The sequence below is a fragment of the Buteo buteo genome, chromosome 3, assembly GCF_964188355.1.
Source record: "Buteo buteo chromosome 3, bButBut1.hap1.1, whole genome shotgun sequence".
NCBI lineage: Eukaryota > Metazoa > Chordata > Aves > Accipitriformes > Accipitridae > Buteo > Buteo buteo.
The window spans coordinates 8,479,258-8,504,625 of record NC_134173.1 but is presented as its reverse complement, the minus strand read 5'-3'; the positions used below and the strand labels follow the sequence as shown (position 1 = coordinate 8,504,625).

The 25,368-nt window shown below is 37.3% G+C and overlaps 1 protein-coding gene across 4 annotated transcripts in view; it reads left to right on the top strand.

Moving 5' to 3' along the window:
- Positions 1–24,940, top strand: part of ANKS6 (ankyrin repeat and sterile alpha motif domain containing 6) — a 46,686-nt gene extending 21,746 nt beyond the window's left edge. The window contains exons 7-19 of one of the 4 annotated variants that reach the window (XR_012649732.1): positions 2,022–2,232; positions 2,835–2,884; positions 3,922–4,125; positions 5,941–6,106; positions 6,786–6,955; positions 10,460–10,649; positions 12,096–12,212; positions 14,126–14,193; positions 15,512–15,628; positions 16,591–16,687; positions 19,796–19,863; positions 23,283–23,328; positions 23,552–23,633. Coding sequence is in view for 1 of the 4 variants with exons in the window: in XM_075022763.1 (XP_074878864.1) it covers positions 2,022–2,232; positions 2,835–2,884; positions 3,922–4,125; positions 5,941–6,106; positions 6,786–6,955; positions 10,460–10,649; positions 12,096–12,212; positions 14,126–14,193; positions 15,512–15,628; positions 16,591–16,687; positions 23,283–23,328; positions 23,552–23,666 (1,551 nt within the window). In the remaining 3 variants the exon portion in view is untranslated. Of the gene's footprint in view, positions 1–2,021; positions 2,233–2,834; positions 2,885–3,921; positions 4,126–5,940; positions 6,107–6,785; positions 6,956–10,459; positions 10,650–12,095; positions 12,213–14,125; positions 14,194–15,511; positions 15,629–16,590; positions 16,688–19,372; positions 19,864–23,282 lie in introns of all 4 variants that reach the window. The other 3 variants (XR_012649733.1, XR_012649731.1, XM_075022763.1) reach the window with 3 other exon arrangements.
- The last annotated feature ends 428 nt before the right edge of the window (positions 24,941–25,368 follow it).

Here is a 25,368-nt window from a genome sequence, read left to right as displayed (position 1 = left end):
TAAAGTTGTTTGAGGGCAGAGATTTCCAGTTCTTCCCCTTATTCTTTCGTTCCTAATATTGTTACGAATGTCTAAGTTATTTCTCTAGTGACAACACCATTTTTCTTTTATAGTATTGCCTTCTCCCACTGCTACTAGATTTCAGCCTTTTGACCACAAATTTTTAACCACAAACACATTTTTGTTACTTGGCTGCTTCAGTCTAAAGCCCTTTATTCCAGCTTCTGTACGTGTTTGATGTGGTAGGGTATATGGAGAGGCCACAACCTTCTGCAGCAGCGGACTGGAAATTCCAGAGCGCAGACCACTGTACTCTAAACACGAGAGGACAAGATGAACCTCTCCCCTATCATTCCTTTCTTGCAGGAGAGCGGTAGTTTTTTATATGGTAACATAGTGGCTGTACTTACGCCATTTCAGGTTAGTTTGTGGTGTGAACATATGTTAACAAAGCAGAAGCACCGTGAAGAAGAGTGACAAAGATGATAGGAACTTAGAAGTGATCTTTGTTACAGAAGCAAGCTAGCTTCAGGGATCAAAAACAAACCACATTGTGCAAGCAGTCTCTTTTGTAAGCTCATGATATTCTGTGTTAAAACTAGATGGATTTTTTTGCCCTTTCAGTTCCTTTTGAAGGGTGAATAAATGCTGAACTGTGTGGTTTTTATTGCTTTCTTGGAACTATTTGTCTCTCTTGCCTTTTTCCATCAGGTCTTTGTAGCTGAAAGTAATGTAAATCTTTATTAGTTATGGCTCCAAAGAGATACAAAGGTCTGAGAACTCTATCCATTACTAATGCTTTGTGCAGATTTAAAATCTCTTTAATGATTATCTGCTAGAAGGATTGATTTACGGGGAATAAGTTTACAGTTTATATTACTTACTTCTACTGTATGACAGTTGGGAAGACATATATCAGTAAGTAGTTGAAAAACGTTAAATGCCAAGGAGAGAGGGGAATATGTATGATGAGAAGGAATGGCTAAGAATAAACTAGGAAAGTGTGTTATCTGGATCGGATATCATATAACGCTGCCTTGATGAAGTATCATCACTTTTAATTGACTTTTTTTTTTAAACTGTTCCAGAAAGGGAAGAAGCAGCTTTGCTAAGAAATAATCAGAAGATATTTGTAATCTCATTTACCTACAAGCCACATAATCTTTAATACAGATTGTATAGGTCATCTTAATATAGCCTAGGTCTTGTATAGTCTAGAGAAATGTCCTGTGAAATACTTGAAGCATCTTCCACTGTCTGCCTGTAAAAATGTGTAAGTCTGTAAATATTTGGATAAATTGTATTTTGAGCAAAGGTGGTTCTTTCATGTAACAGTTTCCACATATGTCGTACCTCTGTGGATAGAGATTGTTAGGTGCAGTAGTCCTAAGGTTTGTGGTGTTTCCACATCTGATATTTGCTTGCTTTGCTCTTCTTCAGTTTATAGTCTTTCCAGTCTGGCAGGGTTTAAGTTATCTGTATAGCAGCACTGTATGGGTTGTGCATCTTTAGTTCGACAGGAATACTATCAGAACTCTTCCAGTTTGCCATTGATTTTGAAAGTCTTAAGGAGAAGCTTTCATGCAGGTCAGATAAACTTCTATGCACACCTCTAAAAAGCAGAAAATATACGTGCCAGTTCGTTGATGCCAAAGAGTGTAAGAATGGATGGTGAAATTGGAAGTTAAAGGGAGGATTAAATATTTGCGATGTAGCTGTAAAAATTTCCTGTTGAAATTGCCCTAATCCTTTTATCTACCTTGCCTTTCCCGATAGTGTGGAAAAATATTGTAAGGCATTTGCCAGATGAAAAATAAGGAAGGAGATTAACCTTATACATACAAATTATGGTGAAGGATTCTGTTGATAATTGCAAGCCACTTTGACATTGCTTTTGTAGTTTATATCAAAAACTCCTTGACATATTTATCACTGCTGTAAGGCTTACTTAATTGCACATTTTTTTCCCTCTTTTTTTCTTCTAGTTGGAACTAAATTGTTGTGTCTTCTTATCAATCTAGTCCTGGTGGAGCAGAATGTCCAATCGATTCCGCAAGCTGAAGCTGACTCAGACATTGCGCCATGGATTTCCTTCCAATCAGTTTGTGCCTTTTCCCGATGAGCCTGAACCATCATTAAGTTCCACCATAAAAGCAGTTTCACAGAGTGATACAGACACCCCTGGAAACCTTGATGTTGCTACAGCTTGGATCACAAATAACAAAGCTAGTGGTAAAGCCAGAGTTACCTTGTGGGAAGCGAGCTCTTGTGGGATAGTCAAGATGATACTATTTCTAATTTATTGATTTAGTTTTTATTTAGCTTAATATAACTGAGAAGACACTTAATGTATTTGTAGTATATAGGAAGAGAGATGTCTGTACTCCTGACTGTTGATCATGCTGAATGCTGAGTGCAGCATAATTTAAGCAGGAAAATGTTAATATAACCATGTTACTGTTCTGTAGCAAGCACCATTAAATTGGACAGTAGAGACAGGTCACTCAAAAGTTGTTAATATCTTTGGTAAACTAATTTATGTAATGAAAACCAATTTATTTAAACAAAGAAATAACTATGAGAAGATTGGAAAAGCCCAAATAATAAAGCACATCTACTGAAGTTGTACTGCTCTCCATGCAAAACCCCCACAGTTTGGGAAGTGAAATAAGACTATTGGCTTAATTTTAATTCAGGTACATGGCAGTGTCACTGGAAATTTTGGTTCTGTGTGCTTACTGAGCATAAAGCTGTTGAATGTTTGAAAACAATAAGCTATCCTTGAGAACAAAAGTAGAACCATGTAAATAACAAAACATTTATGTATTTTTCAGGTGTGAACACTGCAAAAGGAGGAAAGGATGATGAATTATTGACAACCATGGTATGTCACAGTGTTCTAGGTGTGTTCAGTCCAATTCAGAAGCTCATGCAGCTCCTGTTTTTTTTTTTTTTTTTACCTCCTATCCAAGTCACCATTAGAAAGAGGGCTATCATGTTGATAGTCACTAGACAGGAACTGACAGGCTGTGATACATCAGTAGTTCTTACACTAGGATGTACTACAACTAGTATGGTATGGAAGCTGTTGACAAGTACTGACTTTTTTCAAGAGTTACCCACACCTTTGTATGATCAGCAATAAATTAGTAAAATAGACAGAACAGCTGATTAGTTGCCGACAAACGGTATGCTGTAAGGAAAATATGGATGGAACATGGTACAATGTGAAAGTGAGAAGTTACTAGTAAAGGCAACCATGAAATATTCAGTTTAGGATGTTTATTTGTATTATTCTATTTCTTCTTTTGTTATGCTGTAGCTTTAAATTCCCCTACAGCTTACTCCCTGGAGATGTCATTAAATTTGGCTGGTTATCCTTCATGTTCTTTTTTAAGGAGACTGAGTAGCTTTTGATGTGACTGATTGAGAGAACTCCAGGGAGCCAAATCAGTTGTGTTGGTTTTCTCTTTCTGGAGAACACATACAGCAGGAACAGGCAGTTATTCACTGTTTCCAAGTGTCCTGTCCAGGAATACAGAGAGGACTATCTTGTTATTTTTTTGGAAATTATTTGATTTGGAAATTTAATTGTTAACATTGCTGTTAAAATCAGTTTGAAGCAAGATTCAGCCCAATGAAGGAAGAGGTGGTTTCTGCCACTTAATGAACTATATTCATTGTATTAAATGAATGAGCATACTGATGGGTGCCAGAATGTCCATTGGATTCTCTCTGTTGTTGTGTCGTACATCTTTACAAATACTACTTTTGTGTCTCACTTCCATTTTATTTTGTTTAAAAATGCGTTTGTCTCCATCTTTTTATTTAACTTAAAATTTTGACACTACATCATCAGCTTTCAGTATTCTTTCTTAAGAAGAGGCTCTTTTTCCCTTTCTTTGTTTCTCTCTCTCTCAGTTGAGAAGTAGTGCTCCGTTTACCAGGCTGCCCAGCGATAAACTGAAAGCAGTGATACCGCCTTTCTTACCACCCTCAAGTTTTGAGCTTTGGAATTCTGACCGAACACGACTCGGCAAAGATGGCAAAGCTGAACAGATGAGAACTGCCTGGCCACAGAGAGCAATCAAGCACGATTTTAACAGCAGTGGGAACTCTGATATAGTAAGCAAACAAAATGTGTACGAATATACTGTTATGTCCTAGCCATGGTGACTGGTGAGCCACACTGTGTTTCTGATTAGAAATTACTTTAAACCCACTGTCTCAGTAACGGCTTGTCCTTTTAAGCTCTGCTGTTTAGGAAGAATAGACATCCCTGTGGAAGGAATATAAATGCAACAAAAGTTTTGTATGAAATGAAATGATTTGTTTGCTGTTAACCAGAATAAAATCAAGCCCTAAGGAATTTGCTGCCAACTGCTAAAGTGGCTGCTGGTTCCACCTATGTATCTTAGTTGCCAAAGTAGGTACGGTAATTGAAGTGTGGTCGAAATTGCTCTGTTTTGGAAGAAGACTGGGGGAAGAAGAAAAGAATGAAAGTTTCTTAATTTTTAGGAACTGGGTAGGGAGGGAAGAAATATCAGTGAGACATAAATATACAGACATAACATTCTGAAAGGTTAGTAATGGATAAAATTGTAGCAATTAGTGATCAAGTGGGCTTGAAGGCATACGGCCTTAAAGTGCAAGTACTGTAAAAAGGCAAAAAGCCTGAATAAATTCTGTTTTTTATAGAAGAAGCTTGCCTGATTCCACAATGTTTTTCGTGAAAACACAAACCAAAAGGAAAATAGCTCATTTATCTTGAGACAGGAAGCAAAACAACCCTGACAACCTTTGCTTTTGTAGTTAGTAGGAGAAAAAGGAGAAGTCCTTACTCGCCTGGCTTTAGACTCTAATAGCCAAGTGTAGAGAAGAGTTTATTTTACTAGTCCAGAACTGTATTTCATGTCAGTTCTAGAAATGGGACAATGAAGACATTTTAGGGTGAATGTTTTTCTGCCTTCCTTTTTTAAGTGAAAGTTAGTTTAATACCAGTAGAGGTGATTTAGGTGGAATAAGGTGGAGTATTAAAAGAGAAGTGGTAGATCACAGGAAGGTAAATGTTCCTCATTCTAAAAAAGTTGATTGTAATAACATAAGTGGATAATTGGCACACGTATGTAAAGTGAGGCGAAGGGGAAGTAGGGGAGGACTAGCCATTGATCCTTCTGTGGGCAAAGAAGGGCTTTGCTAAGGTAATAGGGAGAAGGAGAGAAACCTAGTAAGTCAGATTTGGAAGAAGTGATTTGAGCAACAGGATAAGAAACATGAAAAAGCTGAGCTGCAAGAGCCATATGTCAGATTGTTGGCAGTGGCCAGTGGTGTGAAAGCAAAAGAATTAAAGGAGCATGTGGATGTGGCTGAGGATTTGGCTAGCATATAGCTAGATCATTAATGCCTCAGTTAACAAGTCAATAAAATGGTGCAGGTAGATGTTTAGATTGAAGGGGATATGAAAATGCAACTGGAGGAGAGAAAGTTCTTGTCACTTGTTGCATCTTAGTAAGAAACAGGGATGTGATGGATGAGAAGTAGATGGTAGCTGTTTTGTAAGATGGGAGACACAAAACCAGGATTCTGCATGGAAATTTCACATGATAATTTCTGCTCCCTCCCACCTCTGCTCATAATATCATGTATATCATACCTTAGGTGCATCGTATATGCTCATTTTGTGTTGGACAAAGTTTAAGGAGAATTAATGCCTTTATTGTGTTACTTCTTTTGTTGAATATATATATTCAATGTATATATATTTATATAAATATATATTCAATATATTTCTATATGTAAAGAAGATTTTTTTTTTTTTTCTGATATCCCTTTTGTTCAGTGGAAGTTTCAGAACTTATAATAAATAAAACAGTAGTGGAAGCTTATCTTTGTTTTGCTCAAACAAGAAAAATTAATATTATTTTTCTTTTTGTTTTCCAGACATCTGTTAGCAAAGGTACTAGACCAGTCAAATTACCAACATTTGCAAGAAGACCTGCATCTCCTTCAAATTCCAACAGCTTCAACCATTCCCCCCATTCTTCTGGTGGGTCCAATAACATTGCAGGAATTAGCAGGCATGGAGGAGAACTGCATAATAGATCAGGTACCATGCTGCTTTTATTTTTAATCAGAAAGTAATTTATATCTGGTTCAGCTAAAAAAATTAGTGTTTGTGATGATGGTAGAAGATACTAAACCTTTTCTGAGGGCTTCTGCTGTAGAAGCAAAACTTTCATAAATTTTATTGGAACAGGAATTGGACTTCGGACACCCACATGTGACATTTTTATTTCCTTATCTGTTACAGAAATCTCATAGGTTAACCCCTGTCTCAGAAGAAACATGTTGATTTTATTTGAGTCCACCCACAGTGGATCAGGTGGATGCTTGTTTGTTGCAACATATATTTCGTAGAGCTGGCTCTTACCCTTGTTACTTGCTTTATGTTTAAAATAAAAATTCAGTTTCAATTAAAAACAAAGCTGCAAGTGTTGTATCTGGCAACTGTAAAGACAATATGGTGAAGCACCTTATGAAACCTATATCCAAGATTATGAAAGTCAGCTCTGTGTGTATATAGAGAAGGCTGGCTTCTCTCTTCTCCTGCAGTTGATTTTTGTTCCCTTCCTGAAAGCTGCTGCACAGGTCTGAACTTTACAATTCTCTCTTACTTCATCCAGTCAGTTTTTAAAAGAAAGTGAGTGGTGGAGAGAGGTGAATTGAGAATTAACAAATATTTTAAAATGATGGGTTCCTTGACTCTATTTTATTTTTTTTCTTAGGTGGCAGTGCAGATAATGTTTTGTCTCAGATAGCAGCCCAAAGAAGAAAAGCAGCAGGCTTACCTGAACAGAAGCCCAGCCAACAACATAGTCCAGTCCAGTCAACTCCTTCATCCACTCTGTCTGATTTGCAATGTGCTCAAATTGTTGGCAATGGACATGTTGTAAAGGTACAGAGAAATATAAATTTTTGTAATTCCAAATTGGCTAATTTGAATAGGTTATGTCTCAGTCGTGGAGGGTTGATAAATATAACCGCCTGACATCCCACAGTGTAAATGAATGAACACCTGTTACAGTAGTGGAAACTTTTCAGCTCCAAAACCCTTCCTTTTAATTATAAGTCTACAAAAGATCAGACCTAATAGTAAAACATGATTTTGCTTTATTATTACTTTAATTCTATTTTAAAAACAGGAAATGTAATACTTGATGTTAGGGTAGATCTGCACTGTTATTTTGGTTTCTCATTTCTTTCTATGGCCCTGATTGATTCCAGTGTTTTATGTTAGCAGTGCCTGGGCTTTACTCTGAAGTGCCATAGCTAGTTTCCCTTCAAAGGTACAACCTGAGTGCAGAATATGAGAAAATTTGTACCAGGATCTGCTGACCACAACAATATGCCTGTATGGAGTCTGCTCCACAAGGGTTTTAAACAGTACGAACATTAAGCTGTCATCACCAAAGTCAGGTTTTGCTCCTGAGTGCAGGCCGTATTAGCTGCACTGACTTACCTGTCCATTTCCTGGAATAGCTTTACCCTCATGACCTGCCCATTTTTGTGCATGTACTTTGAAGCTAACAACTGCTTTGTACAAACTTTTTAAGGATTAAGATTTTAAATCTTCAAAATCTGCAGAGACATAAGTTAGAAAGCACCATCATAACAGAACGTGGGATACACTATTGTGAAATGTATGGGTTTATTCATACAGGGAAACATTACACTTCAGAGAACAAGAGAAAGCAAGCACATAATTTGGGGTTTTAGTTCTAATGTCTGGTATTCTGAAAACTTTAGAATACATGACCAAGAGTAAAATTTCTCAACTTTTTCCTTGTGTAATCTCCAAACAGCTCATTTTGTTTTGTTTTATTTTCTTTGCATCTTTTAATGAGATTATTCTTGAAGTTTTGCCCAAAGAAACAAAAATGGCCAGAGTATAAAATTATTACATTTTCTATCTTGTTCTGTGATGTCTTATATGGCAACAGGAAGCAATATGTGTATTTAATCAGTAAATATCAATGATAAATGAAGTTACAAAGTTGTTCAGTGATTTAATTGCAATTTCTAGAGGACAAAAATCAGAAGAAAAGTGGTCAACTACCAATGCCAAAACAGTTTTCAGGAATAGTCACTTTGTCAATTAGTCCTGATTCTGAAGGGACTATTGGTTGCTTTTCAAAGATGAGATTGGGAGCTAAAATTTATAACTCTGCTGGAGTCCCAAAAGCTATGGACTCATACTGATTCTTTGGCACATGATAATCTTTTCTCCCTTTCTATCCCACATAACTGCTCCTGGGGTTATAAATGATCTGTCTCTTTCTTTCCTGTAGATGAAGCCACTTTATTATCCTGTTCCCTCATGAAAGTCTTCTCTACTGAACAGCTACCAAATGTTTTTTCTTTCAGAGGTGGTCCGACCAATATATTTCTAATTGAAGTCTCAGCAGTTCCTCTCAGCTTGTTTTTGTCTTGGAAATAATTTCAGATGAGCTGCTTGTGTGCCCCCCAAAAATCTTATTTTTCTCCAGTTATATTAGTTAGCCTCTTAGGAGAGAATACCTGTGCCTGTAAGCTTTGGGCTGCAGATCTTGGGGCCTGTTGTTACAACAATGCTACCACTAAGTTATTTAAGTTATTCCCACTCACAGTGAAAGACATTAGGAGACAAAGAAGTAGAGAGGTGCAATGCCCTGCAGATCATCTTCTGGGAAGGCAGTTCATCATACTGTTGAAAAGATTAAAAAAAAAAAAAAAAATCATGCCAGTATGTTGGAAAGGCAATAGCCCTTTCATTGCTCTTTGCTTAGATGTTTAGGTGAATTTCAGTCTATCCGCCAATAAGAAAACATGTAATCCATGTGGATCTCTCTGTAGGTGTTCATGCATCATATGTCTGAGGTGGTCATACGTCTGAGGTGGTTTTTGGGACATCAGTGTCTGTTGTGAGTACACAGTCACATATGGATCCACACTGGCTGCAAAAGCTTAAACAGCCTACTTTTTTGTTGTATTCAACAACATAAATGCTGAAAATTTAATGTCTATATCCATTGTGGAAATGCTTGTGCCTTCCCATGAGGATCATGCTGTCTAAACTTGGAAATAGCTGATGGAAAAATGCAACAATGCTACACTGATCAGTTTTGCAGAAGTTATCTATGAGGGATGGGATTGTACAAGCCTTAAAGAAAGGAAAAGAAAAACTGAATAACAATTTACAGGGTGATGTAATTTAAATAAATGCAGACAATGCGCTAGAGAGGGAGGACCATTCTGAAACACAAATGGCCAGTAACAGAATACAGGGAAATTTGGGACAAAAAATTGAAATGAGTTCACAATGCTTTTTGGAGACCTCTCAAATTTGTATCGTGCTACGTTACTTCTAGTCAATTCAATGCAGGGCTAAGGAGGTAGTACATTCTGGCATAGGATAGAGTAAAGGAAGAACGTTACCACTCAAATAAATTTTATGTTTTTAATCTGCATCTTTTTCATTAACTAGAAAAGTTGATTTATGCCATAGCACAGAAGCAAAATTGTAGAGAGGCAGGAACTGCTGTCATTCTTCCTTCTTGCTTTGTTACCCAGCTCGACTTTTTTCTTATGTTTTTCTTGTAGCAGCCTGACTGAAAAAAAGGTGTTTTAAATTAAACTCTGAATTCAGGAATCCAGGAGAAAATCACCTAAGACTTCTTTTTAGGTCATATAATGCAAACATCGATATGTGTGAAGTGATACGTAGATTGAGGAATTTGGGAGATGAGGTACATTAACTTGTTTTGGAAAAGACTGATACACATACATATATATTATTTCTCATTTTAATTCGTCTATCTTCCTGTTTTCTATGCCTCCAAATGTGTTAAATATTTGCAAAATAATTAATAAATTTAAACCATTTGACTAATGTTAGGTAATAACAAGTTTAAGGGTTGACTGGAAACTTTCATTCCAGTGCAGCAAGGGCTTTAAATGCACCAGAAACTTAGTCTATGCTTGCTGCATATTTCTGGTTAATCCAGCAGGAAGTGCTACTTTAAATTAGCGTCTGATACACTTTGAAAAGCTGTAATTGAGGCTTTATTTATCTAATTACATCTCTGAATGAAAAAGACCTGTTTTCAGAGTCAAAGTATTTTCAGCTTTTATAAAAAGAATAATTGTAGTGCTTGTATATAGTATTGCTTCATAAGAAATCATTTTCTTATTCCAAAATTACAGCCTTAATAAATGTATTTTTCTTGATGAATTTGAGGAGACAGACTCTCACCTGGGATAAATCAGTATTGCTCCAATTATTTCAGTGTGAATCAAGCAGAAGCTTCTAGTTGTGACTACATGCTCTGCAGAAGTGATATGCAATTTGAGTAATACTGAAGCGTCATATATAGGTAAACACTTTTTTTTTTAACTGAAATGATTGTATCCTTAACTGCAGCAAAAACTGGAGATGAATAAAAGACCTCCATCTGGGACTTCATCTACGTCTAAAAGCACATCACCAACTCTCACACCTTCCCCATCACCTTCCCCGTCTCCTAAGGTTCACAATGCAGAGTCCTCTCTCTCTTCTTCTCACAGACAGGCCAAGAGCAATGGTTCCAGCAGTGGTACTATTACAGAAGATGGTGAGTTGGTCACTGTAATTATAGGAGATTGATTTATCATGAGCACAAAGTGTTTTAAGCTATAATTGTACTGGATTAGTGCATATCTGCATGAAAGTGAGAACTTTTTTCTTTCTAAAAAAAATATTTTGGTGTTTCTTACTGCGAGATTGGTATTACTGCAGTAAAAGACTGTTTCTCCCAAAAGCTGTGATCCCTTCCATTTAGAGGGATATTGGTACCATCTCAAAGCTAGCATAGAGCGTGTAGGTAGGTTGCTCTTACGTGGCCTCCTTCCTTCCCTTCTTTCTGGCTTAAATCCTGTTTTTCACCCTTTGCTGAGGGTGGAAAATACACTTTCTCCACATTCAAAATATTTTTTTTTTTTCAATGAATACAGTGAAGCACATCACTACAGAAATACAATTTTGATTCATAGCAAGTCATAGCTACATGCAATTAATTTTTAAGAGCTGTATTGCATTTATTTTTTTAATTTGAAAAAATAGCCGTATTTTGACTTCATTTTTAACTTTAGGTCATAAGAAAGGATAATAATGTTACTACTTTTCCAATAAGATTACCTTTTAAGTTCAATTTTTAGGTCTAAATTGCAACACTTTATTTTAGAAAGTTATGTTACTGCATTGGAAACAGGATATCAACTACTTTGTTTTCTTCTGCAAGCATCTCAAAAAAAAAAAGTGGAAAAAATAACAACTCAGAATCTTTTAAATAAGAGATGGATGTACCTTATATCTGGTTTCTGCAAGAGGCACTTTATACTATTTTTGGTTTTTTTGAAAGTGTCCATATTAATTTTGTTTTGTTTTCATTTATGCTAACGCTGTCTATTGACGCTGTACTTCCATTTGACACTAAAGAGAGGTGATATTTGACCCGCTTTCTGTCTTCTTATCATGGCTTAGCTGTAACGTGTTTTACTGATTGCTGGAGAAAATCCTTTCACATTTTAGTTAATGCCATTTTATAATGATGGCTTGAATAACATAAGAGTTACCGGTTTAGAAATACATAAAGGGAAGAGAACTCAAAGTTGGATAACAAGGAGAATTGCCCAAGCTATCAGCTGTTGTAATCTCACCTGGTGAAGCTGGGCTTTGTGACTGCACCACTAGTACCATGATACAGTGAGTTTCCTCTGTAGCAGAGGGATAGGTTGTCAGAAGCCTAAGTAGTTCTGGGTTCATCGTGCTTGTAAGCTTTCATAGTTAAGTGGCCCTTTAATTCAAGGGCTTCTCTTACTGTGCTTTGATTCAGCAGCAACAGTACAAATGCTCATAGGCCCAGCAGTAATCAGAAGAGTAAGTACAGAAGGCCTGCAACGTTAACTTTTCTTTTTCGTTCAAGTAAACTTAAATGAATTAGAAAATTGATTTGCATTGAATGTTACTGTGAAGGAATAGTACACAGCAGGGTTCAGAGGTGTGCATGGTTTCTTTTTAGGCAACCCCGTGGTGGACCATCAACAGCTTGTCCCTATTATGAGAACCAGTGATGTAGAGAATCATGAAAGACGAAACCATGTGAGAGTAAAAGGAGGCTCTGAAAACTTGGAGAAAGGTAATCTTACCCTGCTACTACAGAGTAGTACAAAAGAGGTGCTAAATAGGATTAATGTAGGAGGAGTAAGAGCTCCGGGAACCTTGGCTTTCTCTAGGGATGTAGGTAAGGAGACAAGATAACGAGTAGAGCAAAAGAAGGACTTGGTGAAAAAGCAAAGGAGAAATCATGTATTAGTTTTGCATTACAACATGCAAGAGTTGTAAAACTGAGAGGTTTCAGGTTTTGTTCAAACTTAAAGTATAATAGGGGAACTGGAAGAGGGAAAGAGGAAAAGACAACATGAAAGGCCTACAGCTGAAAGCATTGTCTCTGTGTGTGAGAAGTGTTAGATGCTATAGTTGTTTCTGACAGCAAGGCTCTAAGCTCACAAGACCTTGAAAGTTTCTTCCCATATCACAACCTATCATTTAAGGACACCCATGTCATGAAAAATAACTAACAACCTAAAAGAAAAAAAGGTTAATAATATATCTAAGGGCTTCTAATGAAACTTCTATTTTCTTTCTGTAAGATGATATTTTTCATCAAACTACATGGAGACGTTCTAGTGCTATGTTTTTAAAGCCGGTTGGTTACCTTTTTCCATGGATTAACCTCAGTTAGGGTACTAAAGCTTTTAGCTTGAAACCATGCCAACCTTCACAAATCACGTTAAGCATACCGAATTAGTTGGCTTTGAGGTAAACAACCAAAACCCTAGCAGAAAATAAGACTCAACTAGATTTTTTCACTTGAGTTTTCTGTGGACTCTTCTATGTAAAGAAGGAGGCTTCCAGAATGGTGCACAGAAAAGTGTGTCCATCTCAAGATCCTTGATGTTTTCTGAGAAGCTTAGAGAGTGAGGTTCTTTTTCATGTTTCTACTGATGATGAAAGAAAAGTGATCGTCAAAAGAAAAAGTGAAATAAAACCAAAGTATATTTGAGAATAGAATGGTGATGTATTTACAATGAAAGTGAGTTTATATGGGGAATATTAAATATAGTTTGCTTGTGTACTGTAAATCATTCATATTCTTCATTTTGACTTTGACTCCTTAGTTTAACTGACCACTTCGGTATTTCTGGGGGGAAAAAAAAAATAAATCAGTTACTTGTGACAGCAAAGCAATAGAAATAAACAGAACCTGTAGTTGAGAGAGGTAGTGTAATTGAGAGGTAATGGCGGGTTATTCTAAAACTGAACTTACGCTTTTTAACTGGCTAATCGTATTTTAAATGTGTGGGAAGAGTCACTATTGCGTCCTCCAACTTTTAATTTCCTTAGACTTTGAGAAGAAACCCAATATCCAGTGCCCTTAGTCTTGGAAGGTAAGCTTACGAAACTTAAATTCTGCCCAGATTTCATCTTAGCTGAACTTCAGCTGTCTGTGTTCAAGATGCCTGGATGTCAGGCACTTAAGGAGAAGGGGTTCAGATATACCCTTGTTGCAGCAGTGTTTTGAATGAGCAACTGAGTGGTTGCTTGCTCTACACTTTGTCTTCCTGGATCGTGACATGGAAATATGCCATTCAGTTCATTGCCTGCTTGAGGAGTTTTGCTGTCTAACCTGCATGATCTGGGTCAGCCATCTGGGGCCAAGCACCTGTGTTTTAGGCATTGAAGTGCCTAAGTTGTACTTAGTGGTTTGGTTTTTAAGATCCTTTTAATGAGGAAGAAAGGGCAATACAACAGAAGGATCTTATCCTAGCAAGGTAAGATAGAATTACAGTGTACAGAAATAGGTGAGAACCCAATAAGCCAATGTTCTAATTTCTGATGCAGAGTAAATGCGGTTGGTTTTTTGTTATCATATATCACTGTGTGGAATATATGTTTTAATATACATTTTCAGCTGTTAACAGTGCAGAGGTTGCTAAAATATTTCCTGATCCAAGGGGGTTTTTTTGTTTTTCTTTTCTATTATTACAGATGAGCTGACTGGCATCCTTAAAAAATTGTCACTTGAGAAATATCAGCCTATTTTTGAGGAACAAGAGGTATGTCTTTTTCTAAAACAGTAAAACACAAATTTTTTAAAAAAGTAGGGCGCAACACACATTGCATCAGAATTGTGATCCAGAATCTCGAATTTGAAGTTTTAGAACCATTTCTGGTTGCAGAGAGGACCTTGAAACACGGACCAGGCAGTATTTGTGGCATTCTCCAGGATACTGCAAATATCAGTGCTTTTTACACTGAACCTACAATTTTGATACAGATAGGTGCTTCAGACGTTTTTTTTGCCCTCTCTGTTTTTACACTCTGCTTTTTCTATATACGTGTATATCCAATGTGACTGAACAGCTTATAGGACATACTGTATCATCCCTGGAATCACAGCTGGAACCTCATTTGCAGATGGAGAACAGCAGAGTGTGAGTCACCGAGATGGCTGCTTTCTTTTCTTTATCTGCTATAAATAAGCAACAGGACAATTAAATTGGGGAACCTGAGCATCATTGTAGATGAGACCTGTGACAATGACTTGCCTGAAGGATGCAATGAAAGGAAACATTGCTGAAAATAAGTAAAAATAATTCATTACAATGTTTAAGACAGTATCAGATGTGAACAATAATTGTGCATTTGTTTGGCCAAAGGCAGAGGGTAGTGAATGGACATAAAATAAATTGACATTGCTGCAGAGTTCAGGATTCAGCACAACAAACACAGATTATTTAGCTCCATCACAATACACTGGGCTTATCATTGTTCCCCTACATGATAGGGAAGGGAGGATTTTGTAGAAATGAATATGCTCTGTGTGTGAAGGTTATATCAGTATGAGAACTTTTAGATGTTTGTTTTTACCACAGCCTTATAGATGTGATGATGTAATAAAAACTGATATATGAACAAACCCTAGGTTTTCTTCAGGAGGCACTGGAAAAGTACACACAATATTCTTAAATTCCAAAAATACTTTGGGGGGGGAGGGAGAAGAAAAGAAAAGAGAAATCTTAGGCTTATTCAACTAGCTACCAGTGCAAGTAGAGGAATTTTTGTGGAGAGTATATATTTTTGTATTGATAGAGCTTGTCTGAAAAAAAAAAAGAAAAATCCATTATATTTTAAATATACTATCATAATTAATTGAATTATTAACAGGAGTTTTAAAACCTGACAACAGAGTGGTAAAGTAGGTGCCATTCAGTGGTGGTAATTCATTAAAAATTTTTTTGTGTGTGTACAATATTTACAGTAAGTCCATACAATTAAAAAAAAAAACCCAAACCCGAAATGCTTTTAACCTGTAATAGTGAATCTTTGCCTAGGTAAATTTGTCTTGTCTTTCACCCCCCCACCCCTCCGCAGGTGGATATGGAAGCCTTCCTTACACTTACTGATGGTGATCTGAAAGAGCTGGGTATTAAAACCGATGGATCAAGGCAGCAAATTTTGGCAGCTATTTCTGAACTGAATGCAGGAAAGGTATATTATGAAGTACTGTACTTAGTAAATTAATTCAAGGTTTGCTTATATTATTAATTCAACATATATTTCAAAACTCAGTTGAGGATGTTACTTAGAAAAGCCGAAAGAATGTTTTTTCCAAACAAAGTATTTAATGTATTTAATTAGTGAAAAATACCTTCCTTTGTGGTACTCCCTGTTCTCTTTCATTAACTCTTTCCTAGTTCAGTGACTGTACAGTTCTTTTACAGAGTATTGGAAATTATATCAGAAGCTACTGGTAACATAAACATTGGTGATATTGCAGTTACTGAATATTGATTTCAGTGATGCTAAAAAGAATCATCTGGCCACTATAGTCCAGCTAGAGAACATAATGTAAAAGGAAAGGTCTGCTTTGTTTTGCCTAGCAGTTTTTGATTTCTCTGTGATAGGTAAATAGCACTTCTCTCATTCCTTACACTTTTATTGCCTTTTAAATTTATATTGACATAGACAAATTTGCTAAGGATGATATGCAGTAAGCAATGTTCTTGTCAAAGGTATTATGGACTGGAGCATTTCTTTAATTAGGCCGGCTGACACTTCTCAGCTCCTTTTTTAGTTTTGAGGTCCATTCTCTCTCTGATACTGGAAACTTGGATAAACAAAACATAAAGATAATTTCCCCAAGTTAGGATCAACAGCAGCAAGTGATGAGGCTAAAAATTAGGGGAGATGGATGATGCTCCATGCTGTAAAGTTATGAAGAAAATAATGAAAATGTTTCTATTGTTATTTGGTAGTTTCAGGAAAAGATTACTACAAGGTTTTCTGTGTACCTGGGAGGTAAGGATTTGTTATTATTCCTAATAGTACACTGTGACTCTCTGGGCATAGACACATGTATTTACACATTTTTTGGTGAACTCTTACTATAAAATTCATTTTTTAAATGGAAATTTAAGAAAACCTTATTTTATTTTATTGTGCTTTTACAGGGACGAGAGAGACAGATTTTACAAGAAACTATACACAACTTCCACTCTTCGTTTGAGAGTAGTGTTAGCAACACACGACCTCCAGGTCATTCCCAGTGTAAGTAGCAGCTGAAATTAATTGAAAAATGTATGGATACTTTCAATTAATACTGGATAGAAGACAGAATGTGTCAAACAAGCCACTTAACTGCTTTCTGGGTTAATGATTGATGCGTGTCTGTGTCTTTTGCTGAGACTGTAGAGAAGATTTCAAGGTAAAAAGGTAGCGATACCTGTAAGATTTTTATCACACTTCAATACTATGTGAAATAAGCATAAGACTTTTGTTATGTGTTACTAAACACAGAAAATGGATGTTATACTGTGTATAGTGTGTATGTATACATATAACAGCAGTGGGAGGTGTGTTTCTGTATGACATGTAATTTAGTTTTGCATACGCTTTATAGGAGACAATTTTCTTTAGTGTGATCAAGTTGATTAAATATATTCAAGGTTTACAATTTAGTATACGGGCTGAGATAGGTATGTTAATTATATATTTAAGTATGTATGCATTTAGTTATTTTGTATAGCTAATACTTTTATACGATTGTCTATAGTCGGGGTTTTTGGAATACAGCTTTTCCTACCACCAGTGTTAACTGCTAGCCATTGCTGGACGAACTGCCTTTTAAAATGTTCTATCTATAATCAAAATGTACAGAAAGGTGTTGCTGACCTGTAACAAATGAATATATTTACTACAGTCACCCCTAGATACAAAAGTTGTAATTCTCTGTCCTGACAGCTACCTGAGCCAAAGGCAGTTATGCATCTGTTACTCAAGGTTAAGGAATGGGGCAAAACCTATTAATATGTGTATTTCTGGATGCATGTTTTAGGAGGAACATGAAAGCCATTGAATGGCCTTGAGAAATTCACCATGTTAAAGTGCCTCTTACTCTCCTTCAGTTGTTTGTTTTGCTGCTTGCATCCACTCATAAAATAATTGCACTTGTTTAGTGGTTATGTTAAATAATGTTTCAGGTATTGTATGCTTTAGGAGGCCTTAATAATGAGCAAGTCCCAGTTGTTCCAATCTCAGTCAGCTGAATATCATTAGATATGTGAAAACAGGTGCTAACTGTAGTCCTACTGCTGCCTTGGGGAAGACTTGATGTTGCTGGGGTAGTTAGTGTGGGCTACTTTCTGTATTCTGTATAGTCTGCTTGGCTGAAAACCACTATCAGGTGTCACTGTATGCATTGTGCAGCTTACTTCCCATTCTCAGAGTAGGCAGCATGTGTGGGAACTTCTGGATGTCTCTTGATAACATCACAGGCTTGAAAAGCCTCTTCTGTAGGTGCTACTAGGGGAGCAGAAGCTGCTCTTTGGGATTTGATAACATGGTGCAATGAACTGGAATTACTCAAGAACTGAAGAAGCGTACAAATGTAATGTGTCTCCAAGCAACGTGCTGAGCCTAACCACTGAGCTTAAAAGTGTCTTGAAGACAGCAAAAGAGGGTAATGGTGGCACAGAGTTAGGGAGAACATCCTTTTGTAAGGATGGAGGCAACAGTTGCTCCTGCTGACCAGTTGAGGAGGTGCTGCAAGGAGGCTGCCATCAGATCCAGCTTTTGGGGTCTTGTGTGTGAGAGCTCCATGAAATAGATTTGGCTTTGAAACAGGAACAGAAGCACTAACAGAGAAGGAAGAGGAAGAGAACATGTAGATAAAAGAAGTTTCTGCACCAGGTAAGCTGCTTTTTATTGTAAAAAGTAGCAGTGGGACCCCATGCAGTCTCTGGAACTTGAAGTACTTTCCAGGAATGTGTAATATTTTAGAGCATAAGAGCAGCTGTACCAAGTCAGATCCAAGGTCCATACAGTTGTGTTCAGCTTTTTCATCTGGTCTTATGTGACGTTGGTGTGAAGAGCTGCTTGCTTTCATTTGCTGTGAACTTGCCATGTCCTGACTTCTTTTGCTTCATCCTACTGGATCAGAAGATAGAGTGGACAATTGTTCCCTTTTCACTGCCTCCATGCCACTGATGATTTTACAGATACCTGTGATACTCTTCCTCAGTCTTGTTTTTCCCAGACGGAAGACTTATAAGCTGCTTAATCATTCCCTATACCATAGTTTTTCTGATCTCTTTTCCTTTTCTACTATATCCTTTCAGACTTGGACATACCAGCCTAGCATACAATTTTCAAGATGTAAGCATACCATGGACTTAGACAACAGAATGATGTTTGGTTTTTAGTTGTGTTCTCTATTTTCAGTTCTCTTGCCCTTTCCTACTTATTTCTAGTACTCTGCTTTTTTGGCTATAACTGAAGACCAAATTGGTATTAATTGGAACTACCTCTTATAATCCAGCTTGTCTACTGAGTTCAAGCTCAGAGCCTATCATTTTTTATAACCACTCATACATCACTTTTTTCATACGCCTGCCTTCATAATACTTAATGTTTATCTTCATCAAATTTTTTCTGCCCTCTTACTGTTTGGGCACTGATGTCTCATAAAGTCCTTTTGCCAGTCTTCTGTTTACCTTTCTTTTTATTTACATGGATAACTTAGGAGAGTTTGTCACTTCACTCTATATGCCCTTTTGAAATCATATATTGAGTATCCTGAGCCTTCATGCAGATCCCTATGAAATGCTCGTGGTGAATCTCTACTATGGAAAAAATCACTGTTTACTCCCACCTTCTGTCCTCTGCCTTCCTAACTGATTATTTATCCACACAAGAAATTTTCTTCTCACCCTGTGGGTTCCTTATTGTCTTAAGAGCCAGACTTCAACCTTGTGAAATGCCTTGTAAAAATCCAGGCATCAAGTGGACTACTTTTATCTACAAGACTGTTGGCACCTTCAAGCAATTCCAGTAGGTTGGTGAGGCAAGGCTTTGCAAATCCCTTTTTGATTGTTTTTCACAAAATTTCAGAGTCTTTGTTATAGTTTATGCTAATCTGCCTGTTGCTACCGGCCATCTCACTGGTCTGTGTTTCTCTGGATCTCCTCTTGAACCATAAAAAAAATTAGCATCGTTTTTATCACTTCCCACTTATGTGTCAATTTAACTAAGAACCTGTGCTTTGTACTCAGCAGTTCAGTTGCTTAATCCTTGTGGTCTTCTAGAACATCTGGCTTAGCAATTTGTTATTATTTGCTTTGTGTATTTTTTTCATAACCTTTTTTACCAATAATTCAGGTTAAGATACCTTGGACTCCCACATAAAGAAGGCTTCTGAAATGGGAACCTTCCCAAGCTTTTCCATGGTGAATACATTTAGTTTTTCTGATGTGAACTTACTTCCCTAGCTTGTTAGAGTCTAATCATTGATTGGCGTCATGGCATCTGTAACTGGCTGCCTCCTGTGATGTGTTTGAAAAGTGATATGTGGAACTTTTATGCTTTTTGCATGGTCCACAACCACTGGTTTCTCTACAGCTCTTCCTAGGAGCCTGTCTGGACACCATTAGTAAGAAAGCCACTTCATGATTTGACCTTTTAGAAAGCTAGATGTAGCTCACAGGATGATAAAAACATCCTGCTCTTCCAGATGTGTCAGTATCACTGTTTTCTGTGACTGTGATTGACCTGTCACTGTGATTTCCTCAATATTTTGAGTGATTTGAGTAATTTTAAAAGCTCGGTACCTAAAATGGAGTGACTGCCAGTGTAGCTCTGCTTTTATGAAGTTTCCAGCCTGTAGGGGTGTAAAGGTGATAATGAAATATAATCTGAATATACCTGTAAGACTCAGAAATGAAAAAGCAGGGGAAAAGAAACTAAATCCTCTCTTTCTGGAAACGTAGCTTGTAATTGTGGGAGGTCTGTAGGCTGCCATCACCAAGCCTCCGAATGTCTACAGCTTCTTCACCCTCTCCATCCACAGCTCTAGTGCTCACTTAGCTTCAGTTCCCCCCAAGATGCCCTAATCCACACTGCCCAGGCTCAGTCTCTCTCCTGCTGCCACTGGGTCAGGAGCTGTTGCTGCTTGTCAAACCTGGCATGAGATGGCAGGCAACAGAAATAGAAAAGCATCTAGATGAGTCTTTCTAGAATGGAAAAGAGAACTGCAGTGATTAGCTACACTTACACTTTCAAGGAATGCACTAGAAGGAAAACAACGAGAGGCAGAAAAAGTAAAAGCAAGACCATCAGAAGTAGAGGACTGATGTTATTACTAATTTCACACAACAGGCCTGTTGAGGGAAGATAGTGCTGTTTCTTCTTGATTTTTTTTGGCAGTTCAAAATCAATTGCTGGCTTGCTGTATCCTCGGCTAGCTTCTGGCTGAGCACCTCCTGCTGAGGTCATTGCTTCTGAACTCACTGTGATACTACAAGAACTCATAGAAAAGTTGTTGAGTATTTATTGGGTTTTGTCAGATGAGCTATTTCAATTATAGTAAAGCTCACTGTTGGGAGAAAGATTCCTTTGTATGTCAGTTGCTGTCATCCCTGGGGCTGCAAGTGAGATGATTCCACTTTGTGGAAAACAACAGGCTTTGACATACATTTGTTTTCTGTCAGAAGGGTACTGAGACCACTTCTTCCCCACCCCACACCAGTGATACTAGGTTAGGCTGTGGGAGCTCCATATTCCAGTCTTTGCCTGAACTGCATAAGGCAGATGACTGCCCTAACTGTAGTATAAATAATTCAGTGGTTACTGGACCCGTAAGCCATTAGGTTTGGGGGCACCCGTAGTTCTTGTCCCTGGTCTGAAGAGGCAAACAGTACTTGCATGGAGAGTGTTGCCTCTGTCTCTTTTTTTTAATGGAAATGAACTGGTGACCTCCAGAAAATTCTACCAAAATTAATTCATTCCTGGAGTGAATGTTACAGGGGTTTTTGACACCTTGGTAGTTTTCAAGGGAAAAAATTATGGCTCGGAAAATTGCGAATGCATGCCAATCACCCTGTCCTTGGTAAGAGAAACTACTAGGAAGATACCACTTCTTTATACCCCAGTGAACTGTGTCAAACAAACACAAAATTAGCTTGCTGCTTCACCATTTAAATTTAGAGCAGATGACCAGTCCATGGAGGCATGAAGCAAGATGACTGCTCTGAGGAGCAAAACGCTCCTCCTTTGTCTGGACTCCAATGAAACAGCAAGTGGCAGCATGAAGTCCAGATTTCTGAGGAAACTGGATTTAAGAAATTGTATCACCCCAGGAAATGTTTATGCTTGTAGTTTGAGGTGACCTTTTTGCGTACATGATTCTGGTAAAAAAGAAAGTCAGACTTTTTGAATGCCTAATTGCCAGGACTAATTGTTTAAGGTTGGGCTCTTTGCAGGGAGGGTGGGTGGGTGTCAAGATTCTTGCAGTCATCAAGTGGATAATTAAGGAGTTGAACAGATCTGACATTGGTGTGCAGGTTAATTGAAAGAAATGACACCGAAGGAGAGAGCTCCATCTCAACACAGACTTGCCAAATCAGAAACGCAAAGCTGAAAAAAGTTGATGTGGATTCTGTGGAATTCTGTGGGAATAAAAAGGAGCAAGCCAACTGGAATTCTTTCTTTCAGAAGAGTAGAAATAAATAAAATCCCATATGCTAGATAATACATATGTAAAGAAGTGTACATTTTAGATCTGTGATAAAAAATAGAAGCAGTTCATGGAGTTCCCTTGGCCAGGTCTGGGGTTTGTAACAGCATTTGCCATTTCTACAAAAATGACATGAAAAAAGCAAGAGAGCATCCAAGGTTTATGGTCTGAAGGATGCAATCTTCTTTTTCTCCTAGGGCATTTCTTAACCTTATTGTGAAAAAAAAAAATTAACAGAGATTTGTTGGAGGTAAAGCTAACTGCCAGTTAGCTTCGTTTACCTTCTAATATCAAGTTTATTAAAATGCTCGAAAGAAAATGATGAGCCTCATCCCTTGGTATAGATATCCAGCTGCTCTCCCCCACCTAAACATAACACTTCTCTTATAAAAGGTGAGAAGAAATAGAACACTCCAACATCTAGCAGGGGCACTGAACAAAGGGAGGATTTAGATATCAAAAGGATAAACTGAGTATTCTCCAGATACAAGTTAAATGAAGAGTAACTGTGCCTATGATGAAAAAATAGTATGATGCCATTCAATATATAATTCTTTGCAGAAATTCTGGTCTTCCAGTTTCTCTTTAGGTATGATAGTATGTTGCATATTGATACATACTTACACATATGTATCTGCAGATATATATATATAGGTATTTTAAAAGATGTGACAGAATAAAGTGGAAGAGAGTGGGGAGTTGTTCGTGTATTTATTATTTTCCACTTTTGGATTCAGACTAAAAAATATCAAATGGAAATTATCCAGAAGAGGTGTTAGAGAGATTGTAGAGTAAGAAGTAAAAATAGGAGCAAAACCAATATAGACTTGCAAATAAAAATCATACAGAATTCAGGTAGTCACTAAAGGTACACTTTGAGAAAAGAGATACTGGAAAGGTTTGTGGCAGTAGATGACATTTTCACATGTGACTTTGACTTTTCATACCTTCTCCATACAGGAGAGGGCTTAAGATGAGTAAAATTAGTTACAGGGTCAAATTGTTAGAGTCTGGTATAACAATGATACTGGGAGATGTGGGCCTGTTTCTAGTAGTTGTGGAATTACTCTGTCTTCTTTAAAGCTGTGAGTCTTGCTGATTGCAGTTTTCACTTTTTCTTTTTTTCTTTTACAGCACCTGGCTGCTCTATAAAACCACAAGAAGCTGTTTCTCCTAAAAGGTAGCTACTGGAAAAAAAAGATTTCTTTTTTTTTCTTATGGTGAAGTTTGGCATCTGTCTGAGTGAATCCAAGTATACAAATGAAAATTTGAAAAGTTAGTCCTAACTACACCTGTATAGGACTTTCTCCAATAATGTGCTAAAAATTTGAATCCCACAAAGAATCAAGAAAATAATAAAGAGATTGCTTTTATAGTTCAGCCTAAGTGTTGAATTGTTCAAGGCATCAGCGGTCTGGATTTGAGAAGAACAAAGTCAGAAGAGCTGGAAGAATGAGTGACCATATAAGAAGAATCATATTTTCATTCTACTCTTGCCCGTGGATGAAGAACCTATAGGAGGCTTATATGAGCACAGTCAAGAACACAAAAGCATAGAAGAAGGCATGAAAAACACCATGAATTATGAGAGCTTCTACATGGAGAAATACATAACCTGACTATGCCTCTCTTGACTGGATACAGATAAAAAGAGTCCAAATTGAAAATGTAATGGTTTCATGAGAAGGAATATAAAGGAAAAGTAATGCTGCATTCTTCATTAACCAAAATACACTTTATCTATTCAATATTAAGAGGTTAGAACAGCAGTAAAAGTAAATATGAAATACTTATTTGTAAAAATAGCACTTTATTTAAGGAAATGCGTAATCTGTCACCAATATTTAAACAGAAATAGTGTTAAAATATTTTATATTGCCAATTGGTTGTTTTGAGAATAAAACCATTTAACTGATACTGGCTGGGTTGTTTTGAACAGTAACACTAGCAGATCCTTAAACCACATTTTTATAACTTGATTTGTGTAATAATTTTGAAAAGACTAGTTATAGTAATTATGAGTGGAAATAATTTTCTGCTTAGTAAATATGAATTTTTGTTGAGCAATTAAAATACAAGTCAGCAGAAGCCTCTGACACTATATCTATCTTTCTGAAGACTCACAAATACATAACTTTACCACTGGCTAAATTCAGTGCATCCAGGAGTACTAATGTTGGTAAAGTCAAGAAGCTCTTGGAGCTCCAATGCAGAGGAGTGATCTCAAGTAATTACTTTTGTACAGAACTAAAGACTTTACATTTTTCCACCCTTCTCGCTGTACTGGTTTTAGTGGAGTTTAGCAAAAATAGCAATAGAAGTGGATGTAGTGATAGAGATAACAGCACTAGTGAAAGCCACGATGCCCCTGCTGTGCATCTGGTTGTGTGAGCTGGTTCTGTGACGGCTTCATGAGTTTGGCCATCTGAGGTACTGCTCCAAGTTGCTGATGGCAAACAGCAGGGCAGCTGAGCCGCACCAGGTTATGCAGCTGTGCTATATCAGAGCTGACCTTGAACACAGGTAGCTAAGTCCCTAGGAGGAAGAGAAGAGGTTACAGGGGTGTATTGCAGAAGAAAGATGGTTATGAGCTGATAAGGGCAATCAGAGCCTGTTAGTACCCTGAGGTCCTTGGTGGTCATGCTGTTAACGTTTTGGGTGTTAATAGTATAGCCATGTGCAAAATAATTTTTGTTCCATTTTTCTTTTTCAGTGCATGTATGTCAACAAACTTATAACACTATCAACATTCAGCATGGGATTTTATGTTTATGACATGTCTTATGCCCAAGAAAATCACTCCTTATGCAGAATTGTGCTTCAGGATTAATTTCAGCTTTAGGGTGAAAATACGTAATTTCTGCTTTCACAGTTTTTCAGAGCTGTCACTAAAGATGACAGAGCAGGACAGATCTACAGAAATGTTGTGTGCAAACCATATAGTATTAAGCTAATGGCCTTGTCCTTTCCTGAAGAAACATGCAGACAGTTTTGGTTAAAACGCTTTGAAATGCAGCAGAGAAATAATTACAGCTTCTTATTAAGACTAGGAAACAGTTACTGCGTCTAGGCCAAAAACATGCAGTGGCACCTTGGAGCCCCTATCAGTGTAACTGGGAATAAATGATTGGTAATGAGCTGAAACATCTCGCCTACTATCTAGTGCCTCTGGACCCTGTGGCAGCACAATTTCCCCATAGTTTTATGCTTTTCACACAAC